At 37.9% G+C, this 16,358-nt stretch overlaps 1 protein-coding gene across 3 annotated transcripts in view; it reads left to right on the forward strand.

The window, feature by feature from the left end:
- The window catches only part of calcoco2 (calcium binding and coiled-coil domain 2), an 86,496-nt gene that overhangs the window by 34,394 nt on the left and 35,744 nt on the right, over window positions 1-16,358 (forward strand). The window contains exons 1-5 of one of the 3 annotated variants that reach the window (XM_064324486.1): window positions 334-607; window positions 1,192-1,376; window positions 3,195-3,297; window positions 8,266-8,426; window positions 16,170-16,286. In XM_064324486.1, coding sequence (XP_064180556.1) covers window positions 1,200-1,376; window positions 3,195-3,297; window positions 8,266-8,426; window positions 16,170-16,286 — 558 coding nt within the window. In that variant the 5' untranslated portion in view covers window positions 334-607; window positions 1,192-1,199. Of the gene's footprint in view, window positions 1-333; window positions 608-1,191; window positions 1,377-3,194; window positions 3,298-8,265; window positions 8,427-16,169; window positions 16,287-16,358 lie in introns of those variants that run through there. The other 2 variants (XM_064324483.1, XM_064324484.1) reach the window with 2 other exon arrangements.

Here is a 16,358-nt window from a genome sequence, read left to right on the forward strand (position 1 = left end):
AGCAAGCTAACTTGCTATATCAAAACTATGCGATCTATTAGTCACCAAAAGCCTGTCCAGGAATACATACATTTGGATTCCTTGACATACACACACAACACAGTAGCCAAAAAAAACTTCACGTAAAAAAAACCATAAATCACTTCCATAAAGCCAAAACACATTTTTGCCAATATCTCCAGAAATATTTAGCCTATTTAACTCTCTCGCCGTTCGTTGGAGACAAAGAATTCTGCGTGTTTAACCCAGAGACTGTAAAAAATAACCTTTAACCTGAAATACGTCGTTCCAAGCGTGATGCATCTACCGAAAAAATCCGTGTTCGGTTTTTGCCCCGCTCTCCCATAGTGGTGACGTTAACGTACAAATTCCAAATTGAACGGATTTTAAGCGTTCTTACAATCGATAAGTGTACCTGAAGGTGTGTTCTTGCAACATGAGAACACAAAACACAATTAGCCTACAAACACACTGGAATGCAGCTAGGACAGCTTTCGAAGCCACTCGAAGCAAATGTGACGTAATTCGGCTGTTGCTGATGTCTAATCGAAAAACGCCCACAGATCCAGAAGTCTTTCAGCAGAGCTGCTTCACTAACTTCCACGGGGTATGTTAAGTAACATAAGTTTGGCGTTTGTCTTTTCGCTTGTTGTTGTATTTTTGTATTTACTATTTGTATTTTAGATACTTTGCAGTAATGTATAAGCCAGCCACAGTGTTATAAGACTAATGCGATTTGTTGTTGTTTGACTTTACTGTTGACATTATAAGAGAAATAAAACATTGCTTATGATTGGTAGCAGAGGCTGTTCGTATTGGATACTCTGTGATCTACATATAATCTGTGATATATAAATATCTACATCTAAAAGAGAAAGGCAATAGTCGCGTTTTATGTCGGTAGGCTAATAATCGAAAGTGAAAGTCACAGATTGTTTTCCTTAACTATGTCTATCAGAAAATAATCACATTTCTATAATGTTATAATTAGATTGAAATAGGGCTGTTTAACCTTATTTCACCCCTATACTCAGTAGGCCTAGGTAAGGGGTCATTTGGTTCTGAGCGCCTTGTCACAGTAGTATTTAAAATGCCTTTAAGTATGATAAACATGAGCTGCACTTGTCGTCTACAAAATGTATCGGCTACATGATGATATGCCCGCTTCGCCATTTATGTTTACAATTGTAGAACTCGGGATGAGTCAGCGAGCTGAAGGTCCTCCGACGTCTAACGTCATGGAAGTATCGACTTACTCCCAAGTTGTTTTCAACGAAGTTCCTCAGTCTTATATTCCAAATTCCCCAGTGAAATGCAGCTATAAACTGACTGCAGCCATCGAACCACACCGTAGAGACTGGGTGGGAATTTTTAAGGTGAGTTACAGCGACCAGGTTGTTGAGGAATGACATGATAAACTTGGTGTTAAAAGAATTGTATTCGATCAACTGAACGCCTCAGTATTTCAATTCAATATGAACATTTTCAAAAGATGTATATAAATATAGTACAGTTTTCTTTTAAAGAACTTGATACACTGTTGTTGACTGACACCAACGACAAGTTTTTAGAGCAAGACATTGGTCATTGCACAGTAAAAAAAAACCAGACGGGCTTTGAGAATTCTTTCTAAATGGCAAGTTAATTATGGATTCAGATGGAACACTGGACACAATCCAGCCCTACAGCTGGTTGCTTAAATCATAGATCCTTTTCAAGAGAACACCATCAATGCATATTAAATACTTTCTTTCACAAAGTACAAGGTACAGCATGATAAAAACAAGGTGATCAAAATGTCACTGGTACTTCTACCTAATATGCTGAATGCCCTTGATCTGTAACAATCTTTTTTTCAGTCCTGTGTTCTTGCGAGTATCAGATTTGACTACGTTCTGAGCCTTCTGCACTGTGTGTATGTCAAAAATATTTCCTGTTTATTTGTTCAGGTTATCTGCGTGATGATTCTATGAGTCACACAGAAAGTGGATTAGTTTCACTTTAGGGGGCATTTAGTATCAGGGTATACCAGGCTCTCCTTTGCTCATTGTCTCTGAAACCCTAACCCTAACCCTAACCCCAACTATAACAGTGGCAAAGGCAAAGGAATCAAACCATATTGGATGTGGTTAGTGCCTCCAGAAGATAATGCAGACCATTAACCCCTAGGATTATAATGTATTGATGACAATTTGTTTGTTGTCAATACTGGCAATGTGTTGTCAAACTACTACCTGTTTGTCTGACAACAAACTTCACGCTGTGGTCCTACTGTACTGGATCAAAAAACATGTTGCCGATCTGGCCATTATTTCTATCGACTTTCTGCATTGTGTGTTTATTTACTTAGCAGATACTTTAATCCCATTAGGATAATGGTTTACATTTCAATGTAAATTCAACATTTTGAATTTATGCTTATATTCGCTGAAGAAATTCAGGATTTATGTATGGAATAGCCTGCCAGGTCATGTAGTAGAAGCAGAAACTCTGGGATTTTCTAGATTAGACTTGATACAGTGTTAGATACTGTTTAGTCTGTAGGTAATCAGAGCACTAATTTAGTCAGGAAAATGGTGAGCATTGTTGGGCTGAATAACCTGTTCCCGTCATTACGTTATGTTATCTTCAAATGATTCAGTTTGTCACAGCCTACTTAATATTGCATGCAGCCACTGTTCGAATAATTTGTCCAAGTGTAGATACAACATAGTGCTATGTTCAGTTTGCTATATCTATGCTACTTCAGTTAGCATACTATGGGATTGTAATGTCCAGTCTGAGTAATTGATGGGAGACATTGTCCAGAAATTTGTAAATTTGTTGGCTAATTCGTGTGTCAATGACTCCTCGGTTCTGAGGTTCCCCCCCCCCTCCCCCCCCGACCCCCCACCCCCTCATGGTCAACCATATATGAACCAATATCGGCAATATACTCGTTGGTAGATCAAGTTGTGCTGGTCATTGGAGAAGTAGATCTCAAGCCAAAAATGCCATTCAGAACCGTAATTAGGGATAGGGCTACTTAAGTCCTCTCAACTCATGGACTATGTCAGTTGTATCCCACCACTGTGGACATAGACCAGACAGAATTCAGCATGAAAACATGTGAAACATGTTATTATTTTTCAGTAACTGTTCAGGAAGGGCCCTAGTATGTCTTCTGTCATGTATGCTTCCGTTCTATTTCACAGGTTGGCTGGAGCACCACAAGGGATTACTACACCTTTGTGTGGGCTGCACCATGCTCTAACCCTGTGGGAGAGGAGCCAGTGGAACAGCATGTGACATTTGATGGTAAGGTCTGTCTGGGACTGACATTCTTCCTTTCTGTTCCTCTTTAGTGCTCTAGGCTGGTTCTCTCAGTAAGCTACAGAGACCTATAATGTGAAGGGAGTAGTTCTCCAAAAAAGAATTGGTGACATCCATTAGCTTGGATGTAACAAGCCTTGATTATTCAGCATTGTTAGGACTCAGTCAGGGTTTTTTCCTGCATAGAGAAATCTTTGGTGTATGCCAAGCAAAAGTTGCCTGTATCAAAGTGTAATAAAGAGAAAATGAACAATTGAAATTGCAGAGTATTATTTATTTGGCAGCACTGTGCAGCCCTCTGGTAATCAGAGAAAAACAAAGAGAGAGAGTAAGGCAGCACACGCATGGGCTCTATGGCGAGACTATCATGTGCAGGGATGTTCGGCTTGTTGGCGCTGCCATCCACCATCAGAGCTGCGAAGGAACACTATATGTCTTTCATGGTTTGACTAGGCACTTTAGTCCCAGTTAAGGCAAATGTTAATGCTACAGCATACAATCACATTCTAGATAATTTTGTGCTTCCTCAACAGTTTGGGGAACACCTTTTCCTGTTTCAGCATGACAATGCCCCTGGGCACACAACAAAGTCCATATAGAAATGGTTTTGTCGAGAGCGGTGTGGAAGAACTTGAGTGGCCTGCACAGAGCCCTGAGCTCAACCCCATCCAACACCTTTGGGATCAATTGGAAAGCCAAATGCAAGCCTGGCCTATTTGCCCAATCAGTGCCTGACCTCACTAATGTTCTTCTGACTGAATGGAAGCAAATCCATGCAGCAATGCTCCAACATCTAGTATAACGTGTTCACAGAACAGTGGAGCTTATTATATCTGCAAAAGCGGGGACCAATTTTATATTAATGGTTATAATTTTTGATGAGATGTTGGATATCAGGTGTCCATATATGTTTGGCTATGTTGTGCTGGGAGGGAGCAAAGGCAAATTAGTTTCCATAGTGTTCTTTAATCAATGATGCTTTTTTTCTCTCAAAAACAGTTTGGTGACGGCTATGATTTAAATGAGGCCGGACCAGGTACCGTATTTTTAGGTATACCAGTATGAATTCAGGCAATGGTATGCGTTTTTGCAGTACTGTAGTCACCAGTATTGTTTTTCATTCAGTGAATATAAAAAAATTGCACATTGCAATAGTATGATAAAAAATCAACTGAAGTATGATTAAAGAAAAAAAGATGGCAAAGCTGATAAGCAGTACAGGAGCGATTGTTATTACTCTTTTAAAAAAGCACTCTATAATCATAGATGGTTTATCGCTCAGTCCTACCTAGAAGTATATAGAATTACAAACCTAAACACTTGGATTTTTAAAGACCCTGTGCAGTCAAAATCATGAGTTTAAAATGCTTATATTATGACCAAAGACTATAAGGTTACTAACACATTGATTTTAAAAGTATTTCATACATGTATGTAATGAATTAGATATTTTTTCCTAAAAACTATACAATGCTCGACATTTCCGCCTGGTGGAGTATTTGGTATTGGTGGTTTTGAGACCAAATTCATGAAGTCACAAATATTTCTAATTTGCATTGACCAATGTGTGGTAGCCAAACTAACTAACCCAACCAGGAAATCCTAGATAGCTTTGATGTTATTGATAACCGCTTGAACGGACCGGTTCTGGTAAGCATCCGTTCAGGCTAGATGACATTCTGCTATTAATCGAATCAAGCCTACAAACTATAACGTTACCGTTAACCTCATCTCCCCTATTTACTTGCTGTCTGGCTATCGATAATTTTGCTAATGAGTTGCACTTATCTTGTGTAAATATAGCTAACGTTAGCTATATTTGGACTGCATTTATGTAGTGCTTTTATCCAAAGCGCTTTACAATTGATGCCTCTCATTCACCCATTCACACACACACTCACACGCCAACGGTGAAAGGCTGCCATGCAAGGCAATCAGCCAATCAGCTCGTTGGGAGCAATTAAGGGTTAGGTGTCTTGCTCAGGGACTCTTCGACACGCCCAGGGCGGGGGATCGAACCGGCAACCCTCCGACTGCCAGACAACTGCTCTTACCTCCTGAGCTATGTCACCCCAGTGTAACGTTACTTTATTCTCCAGACTGTTATAACGTTACTGCCGCAAAAAAAAAACAATTGATAATGTTATGTGCTAACATACGTTATCCTATAATGTTAGGGTCCTATATTATAGGCTGTAAGCGATGGACTCATACATATACGGCTCAATATTTCTAATGCTGTTTATCCATTATTACAGTCATATGATAACAAGCTAACGTTAGCTAACAACCGATGTTACGTGGAGTGAACGCTGATCCAGGTCAGTGGGAGTGAGTGGCCCGGGCTGTCAATCGAAAGTGAATGCATAAATAATTAGGACAGAACTGACACGCCCAGCCAGTCTTGAGTCTGCTATATTAAGAAATTCAGGTTTTACATCAAAGCAGGTTTTTTATCTTTTCAAAGTCTAATACGTAGAAAAAATACATATATATTTTGTAATTTAGTATCTAAAGGAACAATTTAAATGTAAGAAAATGGAGGCTGCACAGGGAAAAATTTTTGCTTCAGTACTTTGTATATTAACATTAGCTGGTTGCATATTAGGTTTCATATCCAATTTTTGAATTTAAAGGTATACTATGTAGGATTTTGTGGCCCTTGTAGACTCTGTGTTTTAAACCCACCTCACACCTCCTTCATCCTCAACTCCACCCACACCTCCTTTGAGAACACACCCTTGAATGCTACAAGCAAAAAAAGCAAAGAGGTGAGGGTGGTCAGAGGTATTGAAAGTAGCATTTTTAGCAACATGAGTGATTGCACATAGGCTTATTTCACGCAGCCGCCATTTTGAAATCTAAAGCGAGGCTGAGGTAGGAGTAACCCCAAGTGGAAACCTGGAAGTACGGTTAAACAACAATGACTTGGACCACAAACCTTGAGCTGTTACCACATTTTACGATGAACGATGTCGAAAAATGGGCTGAGGAGGCATGTCGAATACCAAGAGCAGTTTTGTTGAAAGGATACAGCAACTGGATAGAGGGGTACCTTACTGATATTGAAAGTAAGTTAACGATTTGCCAGCCGTAGGCTATGTGTCGGTGTGCTAGCTAATCAGCAAACGTCAAAATATTGTTAGCAGCTTGAACGGCTAACATTGTCATAAAAATTTTCCCTACCGTGAAGAATGCCTTACTTGTTTACATTTTGAACAGACATGACGCTAAATCACAAAGTTGTCTAAATCAGTTTGGTTGACCTATATATTAAGTTAACGTGTAGCCTACAGTTTTTTATTTATTATATAAAGGGAGTGGTTTTATGGATTTAAACACTCTATGATGGCACTATGAACAGATTGATGAGCATTTTTATATTTTTGCGCACGGTAGGTCTGATCTAAATTCAGTTATAGAATATAGCGCTTTTTTCCAAAGATAGTATTTCTTGATGTAATCGTTTTGCCATGTTAACACATGTCTACGCTTGCAGGTCAGGCACTTTTCATGGTAAGAAATTTTAGGATACAATTCCAATATTGCTTGTGTCGAAAGTGCTGCGATGGAGGCAATGATAGATTTACCCAGGAGCCACATCTGTTCAAAATGTAAACAAGTCAGGCAGTTTTCACTGTCGGGGAAAATCTTATGACATCGTTACAGGACCTGAAAATAAGGTCCAATCTCTTCTTATCTTGGCAATCCACTGGCGACAGGGTTACTCGGAAATCGATAGAAAGTCAAGCCTTGATCACATTCTCGTCTTTGATAAGATGTACAGCCTGGTACACAACAATATGCCATACTAGCATCACCGGGTCAACTCGCTTTTCTGCTTCATGTAAACACAGCTCCTAGAACACTTCCAGAATTCCTCCCACCTCAGCCTTGTTTTCGCGCAGGAAAATTTCAAAATGGCGAATAGATGGTAACAGTAATTAGGCAGTGTTGTAACGATCTTTACACTGAGTGCACACCTTAGTGCATAGAAACATTGTGCAGTAACTACTCCATAGTGCTGGTGCAGCTATTTTGTGTTTTTCCTCATTTGGTATTTAGCTATTCTAGGCCCTGTTTCACGAACCGTTATTGCTGAGTTAGCTGGATAACTGCACTAGGTAAAACTCGGAACCCTGCACAAGGTTGTAGTGTATCATAAATATGCCTTAGCGTAGTTATTTTATAAGATTTTCAAATAAAAACTCGTGCATAGTATGCCTTTACTTCAGTATTTCACATTGTTCATTGTTCAGACTGTGGTCCTAATAAAAATTGTGAAATTCATTATTAGTGCATTTCGATTTATTCTTATTTTTCTATAGTTACAGTATGTTTTAGTTTACTTCTCATGTAAGTTTTTGCTGGAAAACAAAATGCTTTCATACTGTCAATAACATGAAAAGTATCTTCATATGGTATTTTGGCTATATAGTCCAGCCCTAATGAGCATATCCCACTAAAAATTTGAGGTAGAAAGATATTATTAGCATCACAAGCAAGCTGAGATTCTCCTATTCCCAGCAATATATATAAAAACCATGTGTTTCTTGGTCAAAACTACTCGAAATGATGGAGCAGGTCACACCATACTTCAACCAAAATGTTAGGGGGATGACACGTTTTTATCAGTGGGATGACAGCAGACTAGTGCTCGGCGGTACAATGGCCTAAAATTCATATTGCCTTAATTTCCTACTGAATGATATTTTATATTATTTGATATTTTCTTATGCTTAAGAAACCCACTTGGGGGGGGGGGGGTGGGTTGCGTGGTACTGCCAGACAAACTAATTAGGTTAAATTTTCAAAGGCTTTTTTACTTATGAAATCATTTTCATGCTCTACTTATATCAGGTATTAAATTTTGCAATGATCTTTGAGTTGTAACTGATTTTTATCTTTGTAAACCCTTGCGAAGTGAATAACCTTCAGTTCTTGTGTCCCCAGCGTATTACTTGCCCAAAGAGGATGGAGAGTTCTACCAGTTCTGCTTTGTGGATAGCAGCGGTCAGGTGAGGGGTGCCAGTATCCCATTTCGCTTTGAGAGCCCAGCAGAATCCAGCCTGGATTACAGCATGGACAATGACCTGCTGGTGATCAGTACACAGGTATGCTCAGCCAGACATTTATTCCTTGAGCACACCCATATAATCTGAGCTTTTGCATTTTGTTTTTGTTGACCTTTCTAGTGCCTTTGACACTGAAGACCACCTCCTGTTATTACACAGACTATGACTTGTTGCTTTAGCCTGTGCTGTCTTCAGTTGGTTCCATAATTACCTTTTAGACAGTGTGTTAAAGTCTGAGTTTTTAAACTTGTCAAAAGATTCAAGAGTCAATACTGGGTCCAGTCTTGTTCATCTTATACATAAATGACTTTTGAACCCGTTCGTGCAAACCCCGTTGTGGTTGGCACGCCGGCATGCCTATAACACTCAACTCGGACATTCATTACTCCTGCTACCAAACTATGAGTGGAAACAAAAAACTCTATGTTTTAGCTTTATTAGTACACACTACACCATAAAGATGCTAAATACAGCATTTCTAAATGCCATCATTGTCATGCTGGTCGTCCATTTAACCAGCGCCACCTCCCTGCAGTCTCATCTGCAACTATAGCCCCAAGCATGACACACTGAACGATCGCGTCCATCTGGTAGTTCATAAAAATATTCTTTCACAACAAAAAATTTGTATTCCATCATAGCAACAGAGTAAAGCCAACAACAGCCAAAGGTATGCCATTACAGTGGTGAAAAACGCAGCCACCTGAGTAGTGAAATAAACAAACAGCAATGTTTGTGCAATTACGCCATGTCGTTCTACTATCTTGTCACTGGCTTTACACTTAAAGATGTCCCTTTCAAGATTCAGTGGTCACTTTTGTCTTGAATAATCTGTTTGAGAAATAAACGCGCAAATAAAAAGCAGGGGTAGGTATTTACAATGGCCACCTGCAAAACCTCCCTTCTATTTTCCCTTCTAAACTCCTATCAGTTTGTTAATGATAACTTATCATGTAGAGGAGAGTACAAGGTATGGAATGGTATATGGAATGTTTCATATGAATTTTATTACAAGGAGTGAGAGCTCTGCGAGAGGTTTCTTCAGCACAGTGTTGTGAATTCAAATGTAACATTACACAGTAATGTACAAACACTCATTGCGGCATAATGGTTTTTTTCTTTGGTTTTTGGAGGATTTTACAAATTTTTCCAACTCATCAGCATGGGTGAAGCAAATTGTTAGGTAGTTGGTCAGAAAAACAGGAATCATGAAGTCTAGCTAGAATATATCTGATCATGTGTATGTATTACTGCTTGTAATATTTCATTTATTTACGTTGTCATATTTTTGATATTGCTATATATTCGCATTGGTCGTAAGAGACAACTGTTAGCCTTTGCTAATAATGCTCAGCACATTTGTATTGGGGCTAACTAACAGCCCTAGCTGTTAGTATGGAATGAAAGTAGCATGGAAAATACTCATTCAAATTTACTGTGTGCTGATATGTGCTAGATTGACGTAGAAATTCCCATTGGAGTGTTCATAATAGTAACATGTCGTCCCATTCCCATGCAACAAAAGATTACATACTGCAGAGTACAGAAAAACTTATGTGTGAATTATTATATATTTAGGTATGTGTACTACATACCATAAATTGAGGTGGCAGGTATGTCTTGGCAGGGTGGCATGCCCCATACCTATACAGCACCAACAGTTTGGCACTTTCAGGGTTTCCTACAGAAATATCCACAATGACCACTGACACTCAGCCCTTAAAAATATTAATTTCTGTACCTTCTGACCTCATGTCAACAGGCAGAATTCACAACCAACTCCACTCGTCCGCACAATAAAGCCCCATTTTTTCCTCCTTCTTTTTCCTGCCTGCTTACATCATCACAAATACTCCAGGCCCACAAACTGTACGTCTCCCCATTGGATATTTTGTTACACTAGCCTATCAAAACACCACATACACACGCAAAATAGACTTTTTTTTCACAGCGGTTGCGGCTGCTTCGTTGGTGGCTCACTGGTAACGTCCTTGCTTTGGGACCGTTGAGGCACAGGATAAAATCCCAACTAAGGCTCATGGAAAACTTTTCTTATGCACGCTTATTTGCGAACTAATAATTGTCTATTACTTTTAAACTATTTCTTTTGAAACTGTATCATTCTTCTGGATCCTTGTGGACCAAATCTAGCCGATCTTTCACAGAACGTATAGACTGTATATGACATAGCCTAGCATATAGACGTTTGGTTAACCGGCTACATTTGGTTGTGGAAGTTATCTGGCCGGCTAGGATATAGCCAGGCCATATAGAATGAAACTGGAGCTGAATTGTGCTTACTGAGCAAATGATGGCATTAAAGAACATCTTATTGCAAAGCCGTTCATGGCCATTTCACTAAGTAGGTGTATATAACTTTATTCCCTTATGCAATATTGACATTCAAATTATTACCAAAAGTCATGATGCATATGCATTTCATGACATCAGATATATTGATTTTCTTAAAAAGTTTTAAAGGCTGACCGCTCTGGCGTTTGTACTGTTTACTGCTTTTTTAATAAGTTACTGTAGCTAACATTAGGCCTAACTGCAAACGCCACATTTATAAATTAATGTTAGCTAGCCCTATTCTCTACCGACATATAAACAATTATGTCTGACATGTCTACAACACCCCATTACAAATAAAAACACTTGCATTTAAAAACATGACATACACCGATCAGCCACAACATTAAAACCACCTACCTAATATTGTGTAGATCCCCCTCGTGCTACCAAAACAGCTCTGACCCGTCAAGGCATGGACTCCACCTCTGAAGGTGTCCTCTGGTATATTTGGATTTCTGTATATATTTGTATCTACTGTATACTTGTATCTGATATTTTGTATATACTGTAAATTAGTATTTGATTGTGTTACTTTGTTGTCTTTGATGCTGCAACAGTGCAAATTCCCCCCGGGGATCAGTAAAGTACACTACTAGTACTACTACTAATTACATTATTGGCTTTTACATAAAAAATTTGAAATGGATTACATTATTGGGAGTCATTCCACTATTGGTAAATCACCACTATTTATTACATTATTAGTTGCTACAGGGCTATAAAAAGCTAAGAAATTGTTAGAAGGTGAATTATTTCCACATGATTTTAAAAACTCTTGACTGGTCAGAGCTGTTTTGGCGGCACAAGGGGGACCTACACAATATTAGGCAGGTGGTTTTAATGTTAACTAGCAGTAATTTACGCGAAAAAAGACGTTCATGCACAAGCTCGAAATTATATTTCAGACACTCGTTGAACATCACAGAATACAGTATAGTGCAGGTGCTGTCTGTTTTATATATGATTCAATAACCAAAGTCATCTCTGTCTTGGTTAGTACACATTCTTACTACAATAGTCTGCGATTATGTCAAACTTAACCTTTATGCCCATTCTGCAGAAAACATATTGTTTAAACTATTCAATTAAATAATCTGTGATAATTTCTTTGGTACTACTGTTATTTTCTGATATGCAAAGATTGCTGAATAAATTATTAGCATACACCAAAATATGTGTGTGTATGCTATTAGTCAATGTCAATTGTCTATTTATAAGGTGAACAAGCTAGCTGAGGAAGGGAGCAGGAGGAGTCTTAGCTACAGCTAAATGCCTTATAAACCTTATAAACGCAAAAAGTGGATCTCAGAAGAGAAAACCGAAAATGGAGCAGGAGAGAAGTGTACACAACTTGAGAACTCAGGAGTTGAAATTGAGCGAGATTGATGATAATTTTGTAAATGAAGGCTCATCGGCTGTCTGTCAAATGAGTGAGTACATAGTGCTTTGCATGATCAGATTGTAAAAGTTCAGATAAGGATAACCATTACATTACATTACATTTATTTGGCAGATGCTTTTATCCAAAGCGACGTACAAAAAGTGCATTTCATGGTCATGGACAACTACAAAACACAGGTTCAATAAGATATAATACTTATTTAACTTATTTAATACTTATACAGCTATTTCTAGCCAAGAACACAATTTAGTTCACACATAACCGTAATCCACAAGTGTTTCTTAAAGGGTTAGTTCACATTTTTACAACCAGGTCCGCTGGGCTACTCATCATGAATTATGTGATAAAGTTGGGCCCCACAAAACTTGTCTTCCCCCCCAATCACAGCAGTCCAAATCTGGGACTGGCTGCGAGGTACGTGGGTTTGCATGTATGTATGTGTATGCATACCTCTCATAGTCTACATTTATATGCAATGCTGTTAATAGTTTCTTATCACAAACACAGTGCAAAAAGAAAATATATCTGAAGAAAAAAATGTTCAATGTACAAAAATGCCAAGTTACTCACACATACAAAGCACTATAAGCCATTAAGACTTGCTAAATCTATGCCTGCCATTTTAAGTGCTGATATCAAAATTAGGCCAAGTTACAGGTAACAATATTGGCTATCTTAACTAACACAAATGAAACATGCTGTATTTCAACATACCTGCCAAGTTCCATAGCTGTACGATTTATGTTTTTTTTCTGCCCATTCTGTTTTAGGATATAATAATAATAATAATAATAATAATAATAATAATAATAATAATAAATAACATGTAAAAATAATAAAAAACAGAACAAAAACAACAGGGTTCAGGCAGCTTTGCTGCTTGGAACCATAATAATAAAAAACAGGACAAAAACAAGTCTGAATAATGAGACAACACCCAGTTATTTCTGGTTAAATCAAGCTTAGCCTCAGACAAATGTTTCATCTCTGAAGGATGATGGCGAGACTTGAAGATTTTTTCTTTCTCATTGTTAACATCCTGTTGCTTTTAGAATTGTTGGCTCTATTATTGTTTTTGCAACAGATTCAAAAGTTGTGTTCATGTAGCCTTAGTACAAGTTGTTGGGCAGCGCATTTTAAATAAGAATTGAAGTGCACATCCCTAATCAATGTAGCACATCCTTTATTATTATTATTTAATCATCTAACAGTAAGCTTGTAAAACTGTCTTGAAGATTTGAAGATAATAAATCAAGTGACATCATAGAATCAATGTAATTCAATTAGTCTAGGATGGACTGAGGGCTATTTTACAAAACTATAGTATTGACAGTAATGTGGCACTGTAATGTTTATGTTTTAGCTCATCACTCCTGAACCGTGTGGTCTAGAATCGAAATTCTTCCCCCCCCCCCAGATTCTGTGGCTCATGTCGAACAAAATGCATATTCCAAATTTAATGTGTGTCTGCCAAACATTCCGCCATTGCGGCAGTGATCCCATAAATAAAACAGGATAAACTATGCATGTCCTGGATTAAAAACTCCTTGACCCCAAGTGCATAAAATCTAATGGTGGATATGCAGAACTACTAAAGATCTATGAAGAAAAAAGGAAGCAGTGTACCCAGTGTCTCCAAATCGATCCAAAAAGTCTAAATTATGCATTGCAGTAAATCACAACATAATCATGTATTTCACTACAAATCAACTGTTTCAACTTCAACTTTCAACTCACTGTTGCATCATTTTCAAGTGGGAATTACAAGCTTCCTGTCAGTACAGTGGTTTAAAATATCTATGGGTCCAGAAACATATCCAAAATCTCCAAAAATTGATAAAATGCTTTTTGTCCATAAAGCTTATAAACGTGGCCCTTATGTAATGTTTTCTTGTTTGGGGATGGGACGACCCGTCCACCACTTTTTGGCGATGTTTGAGCTCACGTCACATCCGGTGCTTGATACACAAACCCTACTAAGCTATGGACAGACCTACTAATGAACACTTACGTTAAAGTGTGAAATATTCTCATAAAATACCACAAACCTTTTTAAAGACACTCTATTAAAAAAATAATGTATATAACTGAAATATTGTGAGCAGTAACACTTATGAGCCCTGTAGTGAGTAAATAAGGAATCGTGGTCGTTAAAATTGGCATCGTAGAATAGTTATGGAGGTAGAACCATGAGTTTTAACACTTTCAAATGGTGTATCACCAGACTGATTGAAAATCCACTGCAAAAAAACTGAATGAATGCAAATAAACCCAGTCAGACTTGAGGGGTAATCAAGTATTTGGTATCAAGACTGAATTGCCAAAAGGCTTCTATTTTACAAATATGTTTACTTTAAGTCCCCCTTTGTAATTGAACCTTTGTGTTTGCATATGTGGGTCTTCAGCATGTCACACGTAGCCTTGGCCACATAGACAGGTAAATCAAGATCAAGACATTTGTTTAAATCAAATTATTGCATGATGTCCAATTGGGAGAAGGAAAAAAAGGCCTGACAATTTGGAATTGTCATGTCTTGAAATTCCTACTACTCCTGTAGCATGATCACCACTGAAATGTGTAAATCCTTCAGTATAGGCTGTATTTGCCCCCTAATTCTGGCATGTACAATATGTAACAAGGTTCCCACTCGTCCTGGAAAACCTTGAAAACCTGGAAATTTATCGACTAGTTTTCCAGTCATGGAAAACACCTGGAAAATGAGAAAATGTACAAAATGTCCTGGAAATATTTGTGAGGTGCTGGAAAATTGTTGGCTAGGCTATAATTCAAGCTATTAAACAGTATTTTTTTTAGCTGCTGAGATTACACGGCAGCACAAAGTTTTGAATGGCTATGGTACTTACACATTGCGCCCCCCCCGGTCCACCACCGGCTTTCGGCCACCATTGTCCAGGTTTCATGTCTGTAAGTCTAAGTCATGGAAATTGTCCTGGAAAATGATTTCCTAAAATGAGTGTAACCTTTCAATAAACGTAAGATTTTCCAATTCTTTATTTTTGTCACATGTTTTCAGTCATCCCAAAACTGGGAAGAAATTCAAAACTGGGAGAAAAAAACCTTTTATATGAGAATAAAGCTTCCAATTCCACTATGTTTGAGTTTCTGTCACTTTTAGTAATATCTAGACTAATTCTGACTCTTGGAAAACCAAGCCTCAGGAGTTTCACCAGGATTAAAGGCTTCAAGAATAGTAACCATTTTATTTTGATTATGTCATTTTCAAACTTGTGTTGAAAAGGGGGTGTTACAGGAGAGATTAAAGTACATAAGAGACATTGTTTTTAATTACCATTATGTGAACATTGATAATAGAATAATTGTTAAATTGACATACTGTGAATTCTGAAACCAATTTTAGAATTATGATGTCACTTCATTTATCCTGATATTTTCTTTTAAAGGTCCTGTGATGTTTTTTTAAATATCTTGTGATGTTCATCAGGGAACATTGAGACACTGAGGACAGCTGAGTCTAATACATGTTTGTCTTCTTCAATGTCCACAATAAAGGGCTGAAAAGGAACTATGTTGCCAAGATACTTATGATGTAATTTTTATTCTTTTGATTGCGGGCTCCCATCTTTCTATTGTTAAAAATAATACCACACAATTTCAACAACCTTAATTGATCAAGAGACTGGCTATGACAAAAACCAGCAACACAAACCAGCATACACAGTGGATCCCCAGCACCAACGTTGAGAAACAAATATGTTCTGACTTGGAGAAAAAGTGCCTGTAGATTTTATGCCCCTCAAACCCTGTCTGTTCTACACAATGAAGTGAAACCTGACTGTTGTAGCTCTTGGTAATGTTATTTATCAGATTTCAACCTTTAATGTATTTTTTTAAATACATACATACAGGTTCTTTTAGCAATTGGTCTTCTGAGACATTAACAAAGGTTAAATTAATTAATTAATGTATCTGTCCTAAATCTGGATTCATCTGTGAAATTGTGTGAAGTTATGGAAGACTGTGATGCATTTGTTTTTACATTCAGGGGCAGGTAGAGAAAGAAAAAGAGGCGGTGCACAAAGAGATGGAGAAACAGAAGGAGACCATCAATATCCTGAGAGCTGAGCTCAATGAGCGACTACTGGAGATCAGCTGCCTCAGGGTTAGTCAGGATTCCTCTAAGCCTTTTATTTTGGTGGTGTGATTTTTTTTGTAACTGCATAGGATGTAAGAG

The sequence above is a fragment of the Anguilla rostrata genome, chromosome 2 (genome assembly GCF_018555375.3).
Source record: "Anguilla rostrata isolate EN2019 chromosome 2, ASM1855537v3, whole genome shotgun sequence".
Taxonomy (NCBI): Eukaryota; Metazoa; Chordata; class Actinopteri; order Anguilliformes; family Anguillidae; genus Anguilla; species Anguilla rostrata.